General features: G+C 42.0%; 1 protein-coding gene across 4 annotated transcripts in view; it reads right to left on the bottom strand.

The window, feature by feature from the left end:
* Window positions 1-1,970: 1,970 nt before the first annotated feature.
* Window positions 1,971-20,225, bottom strand: part of GOLIM4 (golgi integral membrane protein 4) — a 78,964-nt gene continuing 60,709 nt past the window's right edge. For 2 of the 4 annotated variants that reach the window (XM_019440512.2, XM_019440514.2), the window contains 8 exons: window positions 18,670-19,002; window positions 16,770-17,017; window positions 15,965-16,047; window positions 14,512-14,621; window positions 11,442-11,609; window positions 11,030-11,098; window positions 3,947-4,027; window positions 1,971-3,674 (listed from right to left, as the gene is read on the bottom strand). In XM_019440512.2, the coding sequence (XP_019296057.1) occupies window positions 3,525-3,674; window positions 3,947-4,027; window positions 11,030-11,098; window positions 11,442-11,609; window positions 14,512-14,621; window positions 15,965-16,047; window positions 16,770-17,017; window positions 18,670-19,002 (1,242 nt within the window). In that variant the 3' untranslated portion in view covers window positions 1,971-3,524. The remainder of the gene's footprint in view (window positions 3,675-3,946; window positions 4,028-11,029; window positions 11,099-11,441; window positions 11,610-14,511; window positions 14,622-15,964; window positions 16,048-16,769; window positions 17,018-18,669; window positions 19,003-20,225) is intronic. The other 2 variants (XM_019440513.2, XM_019440515.2) reach the window with 1 other exon arrangement.

Raw genomic sequence — 20,225 nt, 5'->3', positions numbered from 1 at the left:
TCTCCGTACAACTGAGAAAATGGACACCAGCTATCCTGAATTAAGGACACAGTAGCTTTGGCATTGGTGGAGGGGTTACTAAGACATTAGGAGAGGAATGTGCTTGACAAAGAGGAGCCACATTTATTATGATTCAGTATTAGAATGTAAATTATAAAGTTGGAGAGGTAAGATGGGGCCAGATTATGATGATGTAGGTTATACTTAAGAGTTTGGAATTTTCTCTGTGTGGAATAGCAATTTGTTGAATAATTTTATAGTGGGGGAGTGTTAATGTTATCTTTTGAAAGATCACACTGTCACAGATTTTAGGGATTGGTGGGGGAGAGCAAATGAGAGAAGTTAAGGGACTGTTGTAATAGTCCAGGTAAAAGGTAACAGTGGCCTGAACCAGGATAGTAGGAATGGGGAAAAAAAATGGGCAAATTTAATGATATTTTGGTAGCCTCTGTAGGGAGTGAAGACAGAATCAGGGACAAACTTTGTTTCTGTTTTGAGAAGTATTGAAACTAAAAGTAGGTGTTAGGAGGGGAGAAAAAAAGACAAATTTAGCTTTGGAAATTATAAATTTGAGGTAGAACAGGTCATCGAAAGCGAGCCTGAAGAAATGGATCAGGAGACATGTGTCTAAGGCGTGGACAGAGAGAGGGCTATAGAGGAAAGACCTCCAGGACAAAAGCTGGAGAACACTAATATTTAAAGGCAGGATGAGAAGAGAATCCCGCAGAGATTGAGAAAAAGTAGCCAGGATGGTAAGAAAAAAAAAAAAAAACAACCTAGGAAGAGATAGTACAACAGAAGACAAAAGAGGATTCAAGAATAGAAAATGACTTGTTTTAAATTTTTTACACGCCATAGTATGGATGTACCACAAAGTAATAAGAGAACTGAGAACTCACTGTTATCAAAGTGATTACATACTGAGAAACAGAGCTTACAGGGGAAATATATAGTACTGTAGAGAACTGGATATTGAAACAAGGATATCACGAGGTGACTTCAGAAAAAAAGAACTGAATGGGTGCTCACATAGAAAACGCCAGCCACACACACACTAGTTAGTAAACAAGGTGTCAGTCCTTCAGGAAGGTTTATAACCGAGAACTCAGTTAAACAGTGTCAAATGCTCCAGGGGGACAAAGTTCTTCAGTTGTGAGAAGGGGATGCCATGAAACTTAAAGGATCACTGTGGGGATAAAGTGGAACCTATTCACATACTTCCTGTATTATGAAGGCATTCAATACATGTCAATAATTTTCCTTTATGAAAGTGAGTCACTGTGACCTACCTGTGGTTCACATTATACTCTTATTCCAGGATCTTTTAAAATCATTCTTACAAGTATGTAGTCATTACACTTGTACTAATGTAGCTTTTTTGTGTTCCACTGTACTTGTCCCTAATAAAGGTGCTTTCCCCCACCCTTCTGATTATGTCACTGAGACCAAATCCTTTGATTTTTTGGTTGTGCCAAAAGTCACAGAATAATTGGCAAGATAAATACAAGTGACCCTGTATTTCTGTTCATCTCATTAATGTAGATCAATTCTGGCTGATTAGTTCTCTTCCAAACACTAGTTAGAATGACTATAACTTGGTGCCATATGGAGGAGAATGGTTTGTGATGGTTGCTTCTGGGGTGGGGGGGGGGGGGAGGGAAGATTTAATAGGTTTTTTTGTTTTGTGTGTGCTCACATGACAACATCTTATGTTTCTGTACCTATTTATTTTTCCTTCACCAAAACTAGCTCAAATAAAATAACAATTCTTAGCTCTTTCTTTAGGAAAGGGGGGAAAAAATCAAGTACCAATCCAATTAGAGAAAGAGATAAAGAAAGTAGGTAAAGGTTGGAAAGGCATTTTAGAATTCATTAATATATACTGGCAACCTCCTAAAATTTTTCCTTTTACAAAAAGGAGCTGAACAATAAGATCAGAAACTAATAAGAAATCACAGGCTTTTAAAAGATTTACCACTTGCTTTTCATAGCTTTATTGACTATTACCAAGTTTCAATATGGTTCAAATAATTAAATACTGCAACTGGCACATTAAAAATACAAACTAATTTACCAAAATAATTGTATTCTGAATATTATGTACAATATTATACATTTTACATTACATAAAGGGTTTTTATACATAAAGGTAAAATTTGATCTATGATTATTGAAAATCCAAAATACATTTGAACAAAACATTCCTATGCATACATACACAATCACTCCGCTGGGATAATCAGAACCATACATGAGTGCGGTTATTAAAAAATAACATCGCATTCATACAACAATGGTAGAAATTGAAATTTGCCTTTATTAATTTGAGAGTATTATTATAAAACCACACACATATGGGTTATATAACCTAATTCTATATATTTAAAAAATCTTTATATAGAGAGACAAATATGTCTCTACCCCAAAAGTTATTTTTGATTTTTAGATTTTTATTTTAAGGACTTTTGTAATTCATAGCCCAATCCCAGCAAATGGAAAAATCATGAGGGTCTATCATATTACCATGTGTATTTCACTGAATACTTTTCGAAGAATAACGCTGATTCAACTGTATCATTTGGAATGCCTTCATGTTCATTCCTGTTATCAAAGTGATTACATACTGAGAAACAGAGTTTACAGGGGAAATATATAGTACTGTAGAGAACTGGATATTGAAACAAGGATATCACTAGGTGACTTCAGAAAAAAAGAACTGAATGGGTGCTCACATAGAAAACACCAGCCACACACACTAGTTAGTAAACAAGGTGTCAGTCCTTCAGGAAGGTTAATGCACTGATGTGCCCTACCTTGTTTGAATACTGGAGTGTCCAAGTCCAGAATACTGTCGTGTGGGTTTTAGTACCATCTCATTTAAAAACCTAATTCCTTTCAAGAAGAGCTGTGATTTTAAGTAAAGCCAAACATTTTTCTAACAGATACAAAAATTCTGAAAAACAATGTCTTTATAGCCAAAATGCCTTTCCAATCGTATGTCACTCTGTACATGGATCTTATTACAGAGACAGACAGATGGGTAAAAATTCCATCAGAACTATACCTCACAGGAACCTCAGAAAGGCAGCAGTTAATAAACTGGCCATTCTCCTTAAAGGATCTGCAGCCTTCTGCAGTATTGCCTATTTGAAATCCTGTATTTTATTAAAGGCAAACAACAGAACAGCTGGAAACTAGAAGACAGAAAAGTAACAAGCTGAAATATACAAAATCGGTGCCCTTTCCGACATCACCTAATCTATGAAAAACGAGATTCAAAGGCCAAGGTTTGCTTTATTCTTTCTCTTCTTGCGCATGTTTAGCTTGAATATAAAAGAAGCTCTAACCTAGGTTATCAAAATATATTCATATAAATGTATGAGCATTTCTAATACAAAAGTTAAAAAAAAGTCTAAATTCTTAATTTTTGTAATTAAATATCCTAGAGTTCAGTAGGCAGATTTATGTCTGAGCAGCTTGAAAAGAATCCGTTGGCTGAGCACTGTCGGTGAGGTCGGGCACCATTACATTTCAGCTCTTCGCCGGGATTTCTCTGCAACAGCAGCCCCGTCCTCTTCCTCTTCTTCCTCCTCCTCATAGGGTTCCTCTCGGCCTTTGGGGTGGTTGTCGTCTCGAACTTCTTGCTCTTCACCATCATTGTTTTTTTCATCGGCCTTAAAGGTAAAAGAGAAAGGGAAAACTAAGAGGGCATAGAGTTAGGATATAAATAATTCCCTCTTCAAAAAAAAAAAAAAAAGGCATGAAGTTATTCACTTTTAGAGAAAAGACTGAATAAAAATGGTCCAACAGGCAACAGTGCGGTCTTCCCTAATCCTCATACCATCACAGACTTTCAGACGTACACAGTGGTATCTACACAAGCAGCCATTCACATCTCCTACATACGCGCACATGCACGCGGCCGAAATATATGTCCCACACTTACGTTTTCATCGTTTTCACCATAGGTCTCTTCAGCGTTATGCTCTAATTCCCTCTTTTTCTCTTCAGTCAAATCTTCCTGAACCTGAGAGAAACCAGAGACACTAGGTGACACTTTTTATAATTTCAATAGTTTGATTTCCAAAAAGTTCATTTAAAGTAGTAGAAACAAAATCAAGCTAAAGATGAATTTGAAAAGGGACAGAAGCCAAAAACTTGACTTGTCTATTAGCTATGAAGAGATGTACAACACACGTCCTACAAAGAAATCAACGCGATTGATTCAGAGCCTAGGACTTTTGTGTGTGAATTTCCAGTTTCTCTGAATAAGCATTAAACCTCCAAGATTAACACTTGAAGAAATTCAGCTTATGAAATTAAAAGTTCCCCTTTTCCAAATGGGAGAACTGCAGAAGTCTGAAGGCTCTGACAGAATGTAACCTCTACGAAGACAGACACCATGTCTTACTCAACTGTCTTCAATACCAAGATGTATACCTGGCACACAGCAATTGCTTAATAAATACTGGTGAGTGAATGAGTCAATGAATAAGAGAATCAAAGCAGCAAATGCCTGCTCTGTAAAGGCCCAGAGAAGAGACACCATTACCTGTATACAATGTAGTAGAAAACAGAGAAAATGTGTATGTACAATTCTTAATTAAGAAAAAGTTCTCTGGCTAAAATATCTAGAGCTCAGAACACAATCATTTCCATTTCTTCATGAAATAGTCACTAAACTGCCTCAAATCCCTACATCTCTTCGACGTTCTAACATCACATGTCTGTTTTAAGTAGTTTTCTGTCATGTGCACTATTCCCAGTATGTGTCATTGATCCCAATTATTTTTTTCAAAATGCAAATCAAAGAAAGTATCCAAACATCTTTGCTAAATAATCTCCATTTAATGATTACATTGCACAAAAAATGCAAGGTAAAACATTTTCTAACTTAAGTATTTTGACAACCTTATGTATGCCAAAAGATTTAAGTCAGCTGAGTCTCAAAAAATTGCTGACCATCAGTTAAGTATCATGTACTGGGACGAAAAGCAAACCTGCCTTGTCCTAAGACCGTGGTATAAGAGTTAAGTCCTCCGGAATCACACACAGAATTACCAGGTTTTGGGGGCCGGGGGAGTTAAAAATCCCACAAATGCGCAAAGGAGGGCAAGTATGCAGGCGTTAAATTAAAGAGGAACAAATTAAGGGCTGCCTCTTAAGTGTCCATCTGAGGTATGACAGGAATGAGTCACAACCCACCCCACAAGCTTTGAAGGGAACCTGGCTTAAGAGCCTACAAACATGACCCTTCAAAGATGCCTGAGACAGAGCCCAGCTTTCGTGAATCTCTTCTAATCAGCCCAACATCGGCCGGACTCACAGGCCCTAAAGTACGATGGCACCAAATAGGTACATTCTGGACACAGAGGCATAGAGCAGGGTTTTTGTATTCACACGTTCCGGTGGCGCGAGCTAAAGAGAAAACACCCTAGTTTCACCTGCAAGCTCTATCAGTGGCCCATGACATCTCCTCTGCCCTTAGTCGCAGAGTCTCGTAACGACATTCCCCAGGGTGCTGGGATGAAAACACCAAACCACTTATTTGACACTACATATGCTACGGTCTCACTCATTGAAACATCATTAAATTGCCAAAGTGTCCTGATCAATTTCAGGAAACAAAGACACGTCTTTTAGAGCATTATCAAGGAAAACATACTAGTGAACACTAAATTTGGTTTAGCTGGGATTGAGAAGGAACTGCCTTGAAACTGCAACATGGTGGAAAGAACATATAAATCAAGGTCGACAAACTTTTTTTTTGTAAAGGGCCAGATACAGTACATATTCAGGCTTTCTCGGCCGTAAAGTCTCTGGAGCGGCTCCTCAACTCCACCCCTGTGGTGCCGAAGCAGCCTTGCACAGTACGCGAACAAAAAGGAATGGACGTGTTCCAGTAAGACTTGACTTACGAAACAGACTGAGGCCTGTAGTTTGCCAAACCCTAACATAGGCTCCGGAGTCAGACAGACCTGGATTAAAACCTTCGTTAAAACTGGCTCCAAAGTGCTGGCTGCATAAAAATAAGGTCACTTGTTTTTACTATGAAATTTCGCAAGCACACACAAATAAAACATAATTCAAAGAACTCCTTACCGCCATCACCAAGGTCCAAAAGTTATCTCAACGTTGCTGCCCTTGCACCACCTATCGCTGTTCTTTATTTTTGTTGATGAAGGGTTCTTAAAATTTCTAGACATCATTATTCATCATAATTTTATCACATTTTACATCACCGTAATTTCGCCCCTATCCATCTCAGTATGTTATCTCTAAAAACAGTGGATTTTTCTTACATAACCATAGAGCCATTATCACATCTGATAAGTAATCCCACAGTATCATCTAATGTCTACTTCATGCTTAACATTTTCCTGATTATCTTCAAAACGTCTATTTACAGTAGGTTTGGTCTAATAATCCAAACAAAGGCCATACCTAACATCCTTTCTGCTCCCCTTTTTTCCTTAATGCTATTAACTCATTTTCCTGTAGAATGACCCACATGCTGCATTTGTTTGCTTCTTTAAGGTATCACTTATTTCCTTTGGCCCCCACTTTTCTTATAAAAGGAAGTTTAAGACTTAAATGGATTCGATTTACAAAGCAAGAGTTTTTGAAAGGTAATACTGCATATTTTATATCTTCACCGCATCAGGAGGCATATAAAACGTGTCCCTGGTACTTTTAATGAGGCTCAAGTTGGTCAAGGAGCTCAGAAGCCTGACCCCTCCATGATACAACTCCCTGACCTCCACTCATGTAGCAAGATCACCCATTGATGACTTGCTCTTAAGTCACCGTTTAATTAGAGGTTACAAAAATGGCAACTCTCTAATTCCACCATTCCGTCTGCATTCACTAACTTCTATAAAGAAGAACTCATCCCTATCCACTGTTTAGTTACCATACTTGCTACAGCCTTAATTACAGTAGCCTCTAAAATCAGACCTGGCTGCGGTCTAATCACGGGTCCAACAATAACAAGCTGTGTGACCTTCAAAAACTTAGCTGACCTCTCTGAAGCTCAAATTTCTCATCTGTAAAATAAAAGGGCTTGATGAAAATCAGTGATTTAAAAATTTTCTGTGTGTTTGTGTGTCGGGGGGAGTCATGAACCCTTTTACAACTTTGAGAAGAAATGCAAATGTATGCAAAGAGACACAGATACATGTCACTTTACACAGAAGGTTCAGGAGGTTCAGACTTCCCCAAGTCCGCCCGTGGCCACCTGTCCTAGGCATGCTTCTCCAAACAGCATGTTCCTGGAACTCTGATTACTAGGCTCCAGCACAGGTAAGATCAAAACCTCCAAGGGTGAAGTCCAATCCAGGAATTTGTACTTTTCACACACTCTCCAAGGTGAGTCTTAGTCACAGCAAAGACTCAGAGCCACTAGTTTGAATGACGGGGAGTGCTGGGTTAAGAATGTCTCTGGCCAGAGAGAGAAACATGCTTGCATGCGGTCTTTCTTCTCTGGAGACCTATTGTAGAAAATTCGGGTTATTTATCAGTTGCCAAACATGAGGTAAATTAATTTAGGGAACCCACAAATAAAAATTTTATAATTTTCAAATATATATATGTATACACTATTATTCTGGTAGTATATTCTTTGTATTGGGAACAAAACCAATTCAAACTCATCTTAAAAGGCATTACTGAAAAGGAACAAATGATGTGGAAGTTTCTAATTTTCATACATGTTTAGACTGATGTTTCTTCTTTATATGGAGACACACCAATCACGTCTTCCACGTTCAACCCTCTTCAGTAACCTGCTGAAGCTGATGTGAACATTTTGTCAAAAACTTCCCAACGCTGCTCCTCTTTACTCATTTTTACTCACTGAAATCTAACGTTTTAGCCACTTTTAGAAACAGTCCCTATGTGATGCAGCAAAGTTTAATAGCCAAAATAAGACAGATCTACTGGGTCTAAGATGGGCTTTGGCTTCACACGTCAAAGATGTCACGGGATGAGACAGGAGCCGGAAGGCCGAGCCTGACACAGTCCAATAGGTTAGGATGCAAAGAGGTGGATGGCATGTGACACAGGAGAGGCTTCAGCAACATCAGCCACATTGACGGACACCACCGTTTGCTGGGTGATGTTTAGCAGGGGAGGCTGTGCCACCTGCACAAGGCGACTCACAGGCTGGCAGTGCCACTAAAGCTGACCAAATATCCCTGTGCTCGCTCTCCCACGAGTGTTCAGATCAATCTGTTTTCAGTTACACTGGAGAAAATGAGCACTCAGATTTTTCAGTCATTTAACTTCTGGGGTTTTTCTGAACATTTAAATAATTTTTAGGCACACACAGCACTTTTTGGCAATGCCATAATTTGTCTCATTTGCTCATAAGTAGATAAAAAAGTCTGGACAGTAAGTGACACAAGGATGGGATCCCCACATGAATGTCCCAAACAATAAGCCATGAACACTTGTTCATAACCATCATTTTTATGCTTAGAAGGATAATGCTATTACGCTAAGATAAAAGAAGGCAGGGATAATGCAAATTTCCAAAAAGCACACTTATTTTGGGTCCTACTTTCTGAGCTCAAGTCACAAGTCTTTTTTTTTTTTTTTAATTTATTTATTTGGCAGGGGAGGGGAGAGAAAGAGAGGGAGAGAATCTCAAGCAGGCTCTGCTCTGTCACCACAGAGCCTGACGCCAGGCTCCGTCTCATGAACCATGAGATCATGACCAGACCCAAAATTAAGAGTTGGACGCTTAGCCAACTGAGTCACCCAGATGCCCCTCAAGTCACAAGTCTGATGGGCTGTAGCTCTGAGCAGGGACAGCTCTGACAGAAGTCAGGTGACCTGGGATAGAAGGGAGGAGAACCGAGGGCAGCAATGAGCCATACATCCCTGTGGTCAGTGGGGACAGCTGGACGACCCTGGGGCTCGGTGCAGATAAGAACAATGCACATTACAGGGCCCCGCATGGTTTCCAGACCATTCCACAGATGTCTCACACACAGCACCTATAAACAACACGCTATGTGTTCTCACATATTGTAGACCTCTTTTTCTCATTTTGCTGCAGTCTGCTGAGAACTTCGTCTCTATTACTAGTCCTTAAATTGTATTTGGGGACCAGTCTTCTCCCTCCTCAAGGGAAGGACTGGAACAGTGGAAGAAGGTGGAAAGGTCCCATAACTAACCATCTCAGGAACTGCCCAAGCAATGCAACACAGCCTGTGCAAGGGACGCCGGGGGGCAGAGACGGAAGTCACCCGGAGAGAGAGAAAGGCACGCTGAGAGCAGTCCCACACGGGAGGCTATGCAACCTACACAAGACAGGGTCAGAACGTGGGGCAGAGGCACCAGACAGGACTTCAGAGCAGGGAACCAGAGAAAGAGAAGCAGGACTGGGGGCCCGCTGCAGGGACAGAACAGAGCTCTGGTCAGTTCAGCCCGCCTGCAGCCCTCACCTCTGCCCGCCACCGCTCTCTTCCCCTCCTGTCTCTTTCTCTTTTTCCTATCCTTGATCTGTCTTGGATCACAGGACTGCTCTCTCCACCTTGACTGACATAATATAAAGGTGAAAAATAATCAGTAAATACTGATTAAAATTTTATGTTTACCCTTCTGCATTTTTAAAAAGAAGCCAAGGTGAATCTCTTCTCCTTTAATCCCTCAAAGATTCCTGGCATCTGACATAATGAGACAGAGTAATATTCATTCAGACATCCTGTTACAAGAGAAGTCCAGATGAGTATCTTTTTCTTGCCAAATATCTTAATATTCAAGGCTGCTAGTTCTTCTAATGTTCTCTTGTGATAACAGAGCTCAGGATCTCGACCAGGATGAACGGCAGGATGAGAAAAGAGAAAGGATAAAAAGATCAAGCCAGTGAATGTACATGTGACTAGAGATGTATGTGGCCAGTGTCTGTAAAGAGCAACATCCCTTTCTGTTTTCCTGGTATAAGCGCACCCTTTCACATGAGCTCTGAGAAGTGGACAACAAATGCAACAACAATGAGAAAGCAGGGCTCGTCGAGGGAACTGCACCGGCAAAAAGGGTAGCTCACGTATTCTGAGCAGGGATCCCCAGTGGTGGGGGTGTCAGTTCAGGCTGCCATCTGTCCATCCATTCACGCAGTTCCCGTTAGGGCTAAAGCCCACATGGGCAAGAAACCTGGCTGAGGAACACCTCTGCACCAGAGCTTTGATTTAGCGGACCATTTCCTGGGCCAGAGAGAGACCAAACACGGGGCCTTGGCCTCCTTCGTATCATTTCCCCAGGCTCGGGGCTTCAGCGGTCCTTTCGGTGGGGAGCAGAGACTAACCAGCTACGAGCAATGGCACTCACCCAGCACTTACATGATGTGCCGCCAGGACAGGGCTGCTCTGCAAAGCTAGTTAGCGATAATCTGTTAGAAGTTTACAATAACAAGGAAACTAAAATGAAATTTACGAAATTCCACCTAAATGCATTTTATTCAACTGACCTCCTCATGTATTTTTCCTTTTCTTTATCATTAAATCTCATTATCACACTAAATTCTTAGGAGAGAAAAGGCAAAAAGTAGAGACCCTAAAAATGTTTTTGGAGGGTGTTAAGTGTATTCCAGTGGACACTTGAGGCACCCGTGAGGCAGCACTGTGGCAACATCTACAGAGCAAGTTACAGGGTTCATCCCGACCCCCAGACCTGACATGCAAAGCTTTGTTCTTCCCTCTGTTATGAGGGGAAGAAACGAGAGAAAATATTCTTACAAATATCACATAGCCCTAAGTCCACCATTCCGGGAGGGCTGGATGACTTCTTTTAGTTCAAAATTTCTAGCGACACCCAGAAAGAAGGATTCTACTACCCTGTTTTTTATTACCTTCTAACCACATGTCACCTTTTTCCACAGTCCATTTCCTCTTGAACCACCCTTTCCCATCCCGACTATGTCTTTCTGAATGTGTCTATGGAAGGCACGTCAAAGCCCATGCTGCCCCTTAAGGTTAGTGTGACGCACCAAGCAGTTTGACCAGTTTCCTGCATCCCACCTCCCTACCTCTTCTTCTCCCTCTTCCTGGTACTGCTCATCAACATTATCTTCCTGCTGGTCTGGGTTTCCTGCCATCTGTTGAAACAAAAGGGGAGGCTTGGGTTACTGAAGGCGGGAGATGCATTTTACAGTTCTCTGGGACAAAGAGCAAGCTTGCTGCCATAACACATGTACTTTCAATGCATCGGTGGCCAGGAAATGATGAATAATCCTTCCCAACACAAAACCTAGGATGTGTGTTTCTCTCGCTCTCTCTCTCTCTCTCTGAGTGTGGCCATATCATTTCACATCGCGGCCTACAAACCAACCGAAGAGGCAAACCTTCTGTCAGTGTGCCTTAGGACTAACCTTCTGCATTAATCAGGCAGCTACTAAGATGCCCGGGTTAAAACCGCCCTCTAAAGTAGCGTCTGCTTACCACCAAATGTTCTTCCATTTCTGCAGTCTCTTGCTTTGGATTACTTTGTTTTGGCTCCTCATTTTCATCTGGCAAATTTTCCTCTCTCACTTGCTCGGCTTCCTCAAATTCATCTTCGCCTTGATTATTGGGGTCATCTGCTGGGTTTATATCCTCTACAGCCGCCCTCTGCAAAATTTTAATAAAAAGCAACCACTACCTCAAAATCCAGGATCAAATTTAATTTCATTGGAAAGGCCACACACTGGCAGAAAATGAAATCGCCCTTCACCAGACTGTTCGACTCTATCCTTGCCAAGACTCACAAGTACACATCCCACTGTCAAAAGACAAAACTCCTGCTTTATTTGTCAGCGGCTGATGGATCAGAGTGAAGTACAGACAGCACTTGTTTTTGGGAAGCGATTCCAAGACAGTCCTCCAAACTCTAGCACAAGAAATGGGAGTGGAACTAAACAGACCAGAAAAATAGTTCATCAACGCTAACAGAACATGTAAAAGAAATAACTAAAATGGGGGATTTAGATAGGCAAGGAGGAACATCTTTCCTGAGTATGCTGGTTTTCATACAGACAAGCTTTCCTCTGCGAGCAATTTTTTACACAGTAAGGGGGTGAGCAGCCATTGAAGAGCGAGAAGTCTCAGAAAGGACTCAAGAAAGGGTGTGCTTGAAGGGGCTAATCCAAAAGTAAACAGTCGGTATCTAGCATGGAACCAATTTCTATAGAACGATCACTACCACGAAAGAGAAATGTTGCACTGGCAAAGGACAAGAGAAAAAGAACTGAGCGAACCCAGTCTTTGGCAACAGATCTTTAAAAATCTCTCCCCCAACCCTCCCTCCAGCAGCTCTCAGTTATGGTGTTCAACAAATGCCCTTCACGTGATCGACTTGAGAATTATCTCCATTTTCCACTTAAACTCCCAAAGCACCTTTCACAATAATACATGTCCTCATAAAGATTCAGATTTTAAAGCCTGAGCTGGGCAGGGATGTGCTTGCAGGAGCTTCCCGATCACTCCAGGGTCACCAACAGGACACTTAGCTGAGCAGCAAATGCCTCCCAGAGTTGAGGCCTCAGAGCAAGATTTGATCTGTATCTGTGTTCTACAGGCAACAAGATTCCACTTCAATTCACTTTGGAGCCTTGAACATAGTCAAGAGCTCACCGGTCTCAGTTGACTTATTACTTGCACATCCCCGGCTACATGCTTCATTTAAGAGCAGATGACACTTTTCTTGGGAATAGAGAGTGACAAATCATCACCTTTACTCCAGACGCCAATTACTCCACAATCTCTATATATAGATTTCTTTCTGGGCATTATCAATAATACGTGTGGAAACACAGGAAAAATATAATACATTCTCTTCAAAAACAAAGTACCAAAGGGCTTTTGCAAAAGCCCACAGAAATGTACACACAGGGTCCAACACGACGCAAGTAATAGGTGAAGTGTAACAGGCACAGTTGTTACCTTCAAATAAACAGATGATAGGGGCGCCTGGGTGGCTCAGTCAGTTAAGCGTCCGACTTTGGCTCAGGTCGTGATCTCGCGGTTCGTGAGTTCAAGCCCTGCGTCGGGCTCTGTGCTGACAGCTCAGAGCCTGGAGCCTGTTTCGGATCCTGTGTCTCCCTCTCTCTCTCTGACCCTCCCCCGTTCATGCTCTGTCTCTCTCGGTCTCAAAAATAAATAAACGTTAAAAAAAAATTTAAAAAAACAAATAAACAGATGATCAAACACACCTCAATAAAACTGGAAAAAATTTCTTTAATTAAAAAAAAATTAGATGAGACAAAGAGAGACAAGCTGGCTAACGATTTCTAATTAAAAGAAGGAATGGGAGGAAGAGAGCAGTGTCCTCCAGACCAAGTGGAGTGCTGACTGGAGAGCGAGGGTTAGATGATCACCCTCGAAGCACGCAGCACCTCCCAGAGGGCGGAGACTGGGACAGGCACCCTCTCACCGGCCCTGCATCGGCTCAGGCACATCCGCTTTCTTGCTGCTCTCGGAAGATACTCCCTTGTCCCTCCACAGTCACCAGCTCTACTCCCCTACTCTCCAGAGCTCCCACCCTTTCCTGAGCACACTTGCACAAGTGCTAACGCAGGAGCCACAGGCAAAAGTGCTTTGTTACAGCTCCGCTCAAGTTAAGTACAAAAGCCATTTCCACACATAAAAAAAAAAAAAAAAAAAAAAAGTAAAGAAATTAAAAAGAATTTTAAAGCTGTTTCCATCCAGGGGGTTTTAAGCAGCTATCATCAGGGAGACTTTCTCAATGAGTATCAAGGAAAGATATATGGATCTTCCTTTCAATATAAACAAGACTCATATGGTAGCATAGACTAGATAAACATAGCGGTGGTTTTACTAGCAAAAGATGACAGGAGAGCTAAAGTAAGTTGTAAAATTCATCTACACACAAGCGCGAGAACGCACTCACTTGACGCTTGCTCGCCTCAGGCCCCCCGGCTACACAGGTGAACTGGGAGTCTAGGTCCTTTCTTGGTAAACACAAAGGACATTCTTGGTTATCAGGTCTCTACTGATTCATATTCTAAATTTTCTACAGCATTATGGTACCTGAGCATTTTTTTTTTCCCATTTCTCAAGCCCCACATCCTTACTTCATGTACTGATTAAAATGGTTGCTTACTGCCGGGAGAGACAGAGTCACACGACCTACATAACACCCTAGCAAACTATTCAACATGCTCCAGAATGGCTCATTTATTTTCTCTGCTTCTCTAACTCCCACACTTTTTTTTTTCATTTTTCAGAATGACTGCATATTTCAGTGGTTCTCAGCATTGCTTTTCCCGATCTAGAAGTTGTCAGAGGGAAACTCCTATGTTTTTCTAGAGCAGCTTCTGAGCCAGTCTCCCCCAACACACCCTCAGTTTACAGTTAACAACGTTGCTTATATAATTACACAAGCCACCTTCCTTCTGCACTGATGAAATAACAGATATATCTGGAGCCAAAGGCGTGGTGTCAGGTAAACCTTCAAGTTTCCTTTGCGCGTTGTGAGTTTCCAAGAGTCATGACCGAAAGAGAGGACACTTACATCTGCCTCGGAGTCTGGATCAGCTTCGTGGGGACCCTGATCTTGAGGCTCATGTCCATTCTCTGGGTCATCTTCTGCCTCATCTTGGTGCTGGTTATCTCTGTCATAGGCTAGCAAATCAAAGGAACTAATATCAGTACAGATGAACCAGACAGGACTCTACCCTTTCACTCAAAGAAAAGCCACCAGTGGGCTTTCCTACAGACTATTTCACCCAATCTCTCCTCCAAAGAGAAAGAGGTTAATTCAACAGAAGGCATACACCTCAGCTCTTCTGAATAAAACTAGGTCCTTTTCCTAGACCATGTGTCTAAGGAGATAGCATGGGTGAGTGACACATGCTAATCTTCTAAAGCAAATGTTTATAAGAGCTTCATTCTCCCCCTTGCTATATGAAAAACAATAATAAAACTTTCTCAACAAAAGCATGCCCAGTCAACTGGACACTGATAAAATTGTCAGCTAATTTTTGGTAACATCAAAGGAAATAGCAAGGTACCAAAAAAAGAACTGGTAACGTCTCAGGAAATGGAAAAAAGAACACCTCATCACACGGCAGTGATGAGGGATGCCACCACAAGGATACATCTCACAGTTCAACTCACATAGATATTTGCTGCTTTCAGAAAAATAAAATTCCATAAAGGAAATTTAGGTAAGAGCATACAAAGAGAAGAACAAACAACTTTTTAAGTAAGATATAAGAGGAAAGGTTAAGTATATGGAGAGTATTTAGCTTATAAAAAATAGAGATGCAAGGTAACTTACCATCAGGTTTCAAGTGCACCAAGGGATTCATTAAATAAATAAGAGAACAAACTGTTCCCTAGTCTTACTGATAATGGAACAAAAAAGCTGAAAGTGCTACACAGGGGGACATAAGGAAAACAATTTCTTGACTATGAGGCTATAAAATATCAGAACAGGCTATAGAGGGAGTTTGGGTAATCACCTTCTTTTAGCCTCTTTTAAAGAGGATACATATCTGAGTGTTAGAGTCGCCAGAGAAACTGTTACTTTCTAGCTCTATTATACAGGAAGGGATATTTGATAAATTGCATACGAGACGCCTGCCACGAGTGAAAGCTACTAGTGCCTTAATCTGAAAAACTTTCAAGGCAATGATCCAAAGGTTTCCAAGGTAAGGAGAAAAGGTAGCCATTTCCCGGAGTATAACAGTCCTATGACAATGTGTCATAAAGAACAATTCAGTACACAAAAAGCTTAAACTGTAGGAAAAAAATATTAGGAAGGAAACAGATGATCTTGGGCAGGTGTGGCCACCAATGTGTACTGTTTGGAAGGATTACCAGTGACATAACAGCAGCAGCGACAAAAGGCATGTGGTACACAAGTCTCCCTTGTATGTACTCAGATGTGCACACAACTCTGAGTCGATGTTCCACGTGACCAAGTAATCTCATTAACGTATTGACAATCTGAGAAGTCTCACCACCTCCTTCCTCTTCTTGGACGCCCTGGTCCTCTGCTCCCTGAACAATATCATGATCCACAGTGTCATAATGACCTTGCTGCCTGCAAGAGACACAAATGTTAACAATTCAGTGACAAATTCGGTGGCACAATTTCACAGAAGTCATTTACATTTAAAAGTAGTAATAAACGAATTTTTCAACGGTTTTTAAAAAGTCATCAAGAGGTTCTTTTTTCTTTTTAAACTTATGCTATTGGGTTTAATAAAGATTCCAGCTACAATTTCAAAGCATACCTTAAAAAACATAAAACACCTTTCACCTGGTAAAGTAAAATAAAGTTAGCACAGAACCTGCTAGGTCCTCTCTCTCTAAAGTAAGCTTGGAGGGGTGCCTGGGTGGCTCAGTCGGTTCAACATCCGACTTCGGCTCAGGTCAGGATCTCACGGTCTGTGAGTTCGAGCCCCACGTGGGCTCTGTGCCGACAGCTGGAGCCTGGAGCCTGTTTTGGATTCTGGGTCTCCTCTCTCTCTGACCCTCCCCGGTTCATGCTATGTCTCTCTCTGTCTCAAAAATAAATAAGCATTAAAAAAAATTTTTTTAAATAAAGTAAGCTTGAAGATCTAACGTTTTTAATTAGGAAAAAGAAAAGGTTGATTGTTTTAGAATGAAATATTTGGAAATTCAGTTCTCCAGTCGTTGTTCCGCTCCGGCTACAGGAGCCCCCCCCCCCCCCCCAAGCTCACGGGGAACAGGCACCCCGAGCTGTGTGCCCTGCTCAGAAGAACGAGAGGAGAGCTGCATGCACCATCGGGAGAAGGCTACCGTAGCTGCTCCGGGGGCTGCGGCCGCCCCTCCTCGGGGCCGGCCTGCCTCTGCCGGGCCACCTCTCTGGCGAGGAGCTGCTGCCGCTGCCTCAGCAAGTGTCCCTGCAGCCGCTGCTGGTGCAGGGCGTCCTGCTGCTCTCTCAGCCTCTGCGCCTCCTCAGCCCGCCTCGCTGCCAGCCGCTGCTGCTCCAGCTGCTCCTCGTAGGGCGATCGCAATTTGGTGGCCGGCCCGGCGGAGGGATACACCTGGGGGGAAAGGTGGCGCTGCTGAGCGGCGACAGGCCGCACCTCGGGTCACCCCTTCCTTGGTTTCCCCTGACACACTCTGGCGGCAGGCCTGGTTTACTTAATTAACACCCACCCATCTGTCAGGTGAACTGGGATTGCACCTCAGGTCCAAGGTCACCCTGAGCCAGAACCCCTCTTTCCCAACTCTCTGAGTCAGCCTTGGCTTCTTTTAGCAACCCATCTTCCCGATTTGCTGGCATTTTGGCAGATTTTCAACGTGCTCCCTCTCACACGGGAGAGGGCAAAACAGAAGGGCAAATCCCTTCTGAACCCTAACTGAACGGATGTTCAAAAGGTGCTGCTCTAAGTGGGCACGTAGTAACCTCACATTAATTGTAGCAATTTGTGAGCTGAAGCTGTAAGAGTGTAAGATCCAGCGATGCCAATTAATTCTAGGAATGCGGAACCAATCTCAGGCTGACCACAGCCAAAAAAGCCAAATTTCAGGTAAGGGCAGAGGGGCAGAGAACAAATTCCTTCAAGGAAAAAGAGAATGGGTGACAAGGCAGTACCTTCTGATGAAAGGAAAAACTGATCCAGGAATTCTTAAACTCTGCTTCCCACTGAGCTACCCACAACTCACTCCTCCATCATCACCCCCTCTCCCAACCAACACAAGCACACCCAATATTCACCAAAGAAAAGAAGGTGCAGGGTTAAGGGGAATTAAACTCAAAGGGAAATTACTTTTGAAAAAGGCCGTATGAGGGACACAAGACTGGGAGAAGCTTCTCCATGCTAAGTTTGCAACAAGGAGTCCAACAACAGAGGCTGTTACATCTACTCAGCCTAAAGCCTCAGGCAGCTTGTAGTCTTAGAAAGCTCGAAGCCGAACAAAACCTCAGAGGCATAAATACAAAGTGACTGGCATGTATGTAAAGGCAGGCAGCCCAGTGTTAAGGATCAGCTTAGAGACAGAGGAAGAAAGAAAGCTCTCTGCACTCAGTGTTGCTTCAAGTTCTTTTAAATTCGGTTTTCTAATAATAATGGATTTTTCAAAGATAAAAAGCCTTATTTATGTGAGAGGGGAGTGCTCCGGTAGGGGGAGACTGAGCAGAGATTGGTTAAACATACTCACCCAGTGGGCATCCTTAAGTGATAAGATCAGCCTTTTGACAACTTAATAACCACCTTGAAGATGAATGCGCAGAAGCCAACCTACCATTTGATAGTAAATGAACAGGGAGAAGGAGACTTTTGATCATAGAAAATGAGACCTTTCTGGGCCTCAAGTTGCCCTTGGAACTTGAACACGTTCCCCGGAGGTGCCCCATCAGGCGCTTATCTATCCTCCTTCGCTCAAGGGACCTGAGTGAGCATGAGGCTGCCTTGTTACGCACTACTGACAAAGAAAATACACCAACAGCTTTCTGTTTCCTTCGGGTCAGCTTTCTGAGGGATGGGAGCAGCTATGCTATTAACATTACACGAAAAAATTTAAACATGTGCATCTAAAAAACATACGTGCATGTAACATTTAGTGAAATAGCTCGAATTTTATTTTAGAGATTGTTGTATATGGGGAGGCTTTTTCAATGTTTAAAAACAAAGCCATGCTCCCTATCCTGGCTGACGAAACAGAATCCCAGTGGAGGTGAAGGACCTCGTACCTCGGCGTGAGCGTGCCCTCCCAGAAGGTTGGCTTCTTCCCTCGGGTCACGCTGTTCCTTCCATTCCCGATCCTGTTCCTCTGGCGATGGGTCGTGTTCCTCCTCCAGATGTTCTGCCTGCCCGACCTGTTCCATGGCCTCCTCTTCCAGGGCCTTCCTGTGCTCCTCTTCCACCTGACGCTCCTCCGGCTCTCTGGGTTCCGCATCCTGCTGGTTCAGCTCTGCTGGAGCCTGAAATTCTGCCTCTTTCTGGGTGGGAGGGTAAAGTTTTGTTTCTTCTGTTCTTCTAGGAACAGCTTCATGTGTCTGCCACACATCATTATTCCGAGACACCTAGGCCAAGCACATCACTGGAAATGACCCTCTTCTACTTTGAAAGCAGTGATACAACCTGTTTATTACCATGTCTATGGGGTTACAACATAAGCAAAATCTTGGGAATCTAGAAATACACAGTCCTGACTGAAAAGTATGGCTGCAATGGAGTCACTTAACTCTTCTCACTGTGTCATCTCACCTATAAAATAGAGATAACATCAGTAAAATTTCATCGTAGGAAGCATACAAATAGTAACCTAAGAGTAAAGCCTATACATGACCACATTGCAATCTAACTTCCCTCAAAAGCAATCTAACTCCTGTTTTCCTTTAGAACAAGGAAAAAGAAAAAAAAAAAAAAACCTCTCAGACTTGAAGTGATGAAGTGCTTACATGATTTTCTTCAATGTAAACTTTGTTTTCAATAATACTTGAAAAGTGGGGTGCCTTAGTGGCTCAGTACGAAGAGCATGCAACTTTTGATCTCAGGGTCATGAGTTCAAGCCCCATGTGGGGTGTAGAGATTACTTAAATAAATCTTTAAAAAAAAATAATAATGATTTGAAAAGAGAAGGACAGGGGCTTCTGGGTGGCTCAGTCAGTTAAGTATCCAACTTTAGCTCAGGTCATGATCTTGAGATCTGTGAGTTCGAGCCCCACATCGGGTCTATGCTGACAGCTTGTGGCCTGGAGCCTCCTTCAGAGTCTGTGTCTCCCTCTCTCTTTGCCACTCGCCCCCCTTCCCCCACTAGTGCTCTGTCTCTTTCTCTCTTAAAAATAAACATTAATTTTTTTTTTAATTTAAGAAAAGAGAAGGATAAAATGATATTGAGGATAAGTTGGGTTTATTTTTATTAACTAATAAAAAAAAGAATGCCATTACTAATAGACATCCATGTTAACTAAAAATAGTGCCCATTAAACCATACAATAAATTTTTTTAACATATTAAAGTAGCATCTCTTCATAAATCCGAGCAAATAATTTTGTAAATATTTTGTAGTGTTAATATAGAAAACTCTGAACAACAACAACAAAAAAGACATGTTTTGTGTTGTTTTTTTTTTCTTTACAGAAAATTCCTCTTCAAAAATTGGTTGATTTAAATTGGTTTTTCCAGATTGAAAGTTTCAGAGATTTCCATTTGATCTTCATTACTTAGAAAGGAGGGTCAAAAAAGAAATGATAAAATATCGTAAGAAAACGAATCACTCCTTTCTCCCTTCCCACCTTCTTTA

This window comes from Panthera pardus, unplaced genomic scaffold (assembly GCF_024362965.1).
Source record: "Panthera pardus isolate Hobbes unplaced genomic scaffold, ASM2436296v1 HiC_scaffold_16, whole genome shotgun sequence".
In the NCBI taxonomy this organism is placed as follows: domain Eukaryota; kingdom Metazoa; phylum Chordata; class Mammalia; order Carnivora; family Felidae; genus Panthera; species Panthera pardus.
This window is presented reverse-complemented; position numbering and strand designations above follow the sequence as displayed.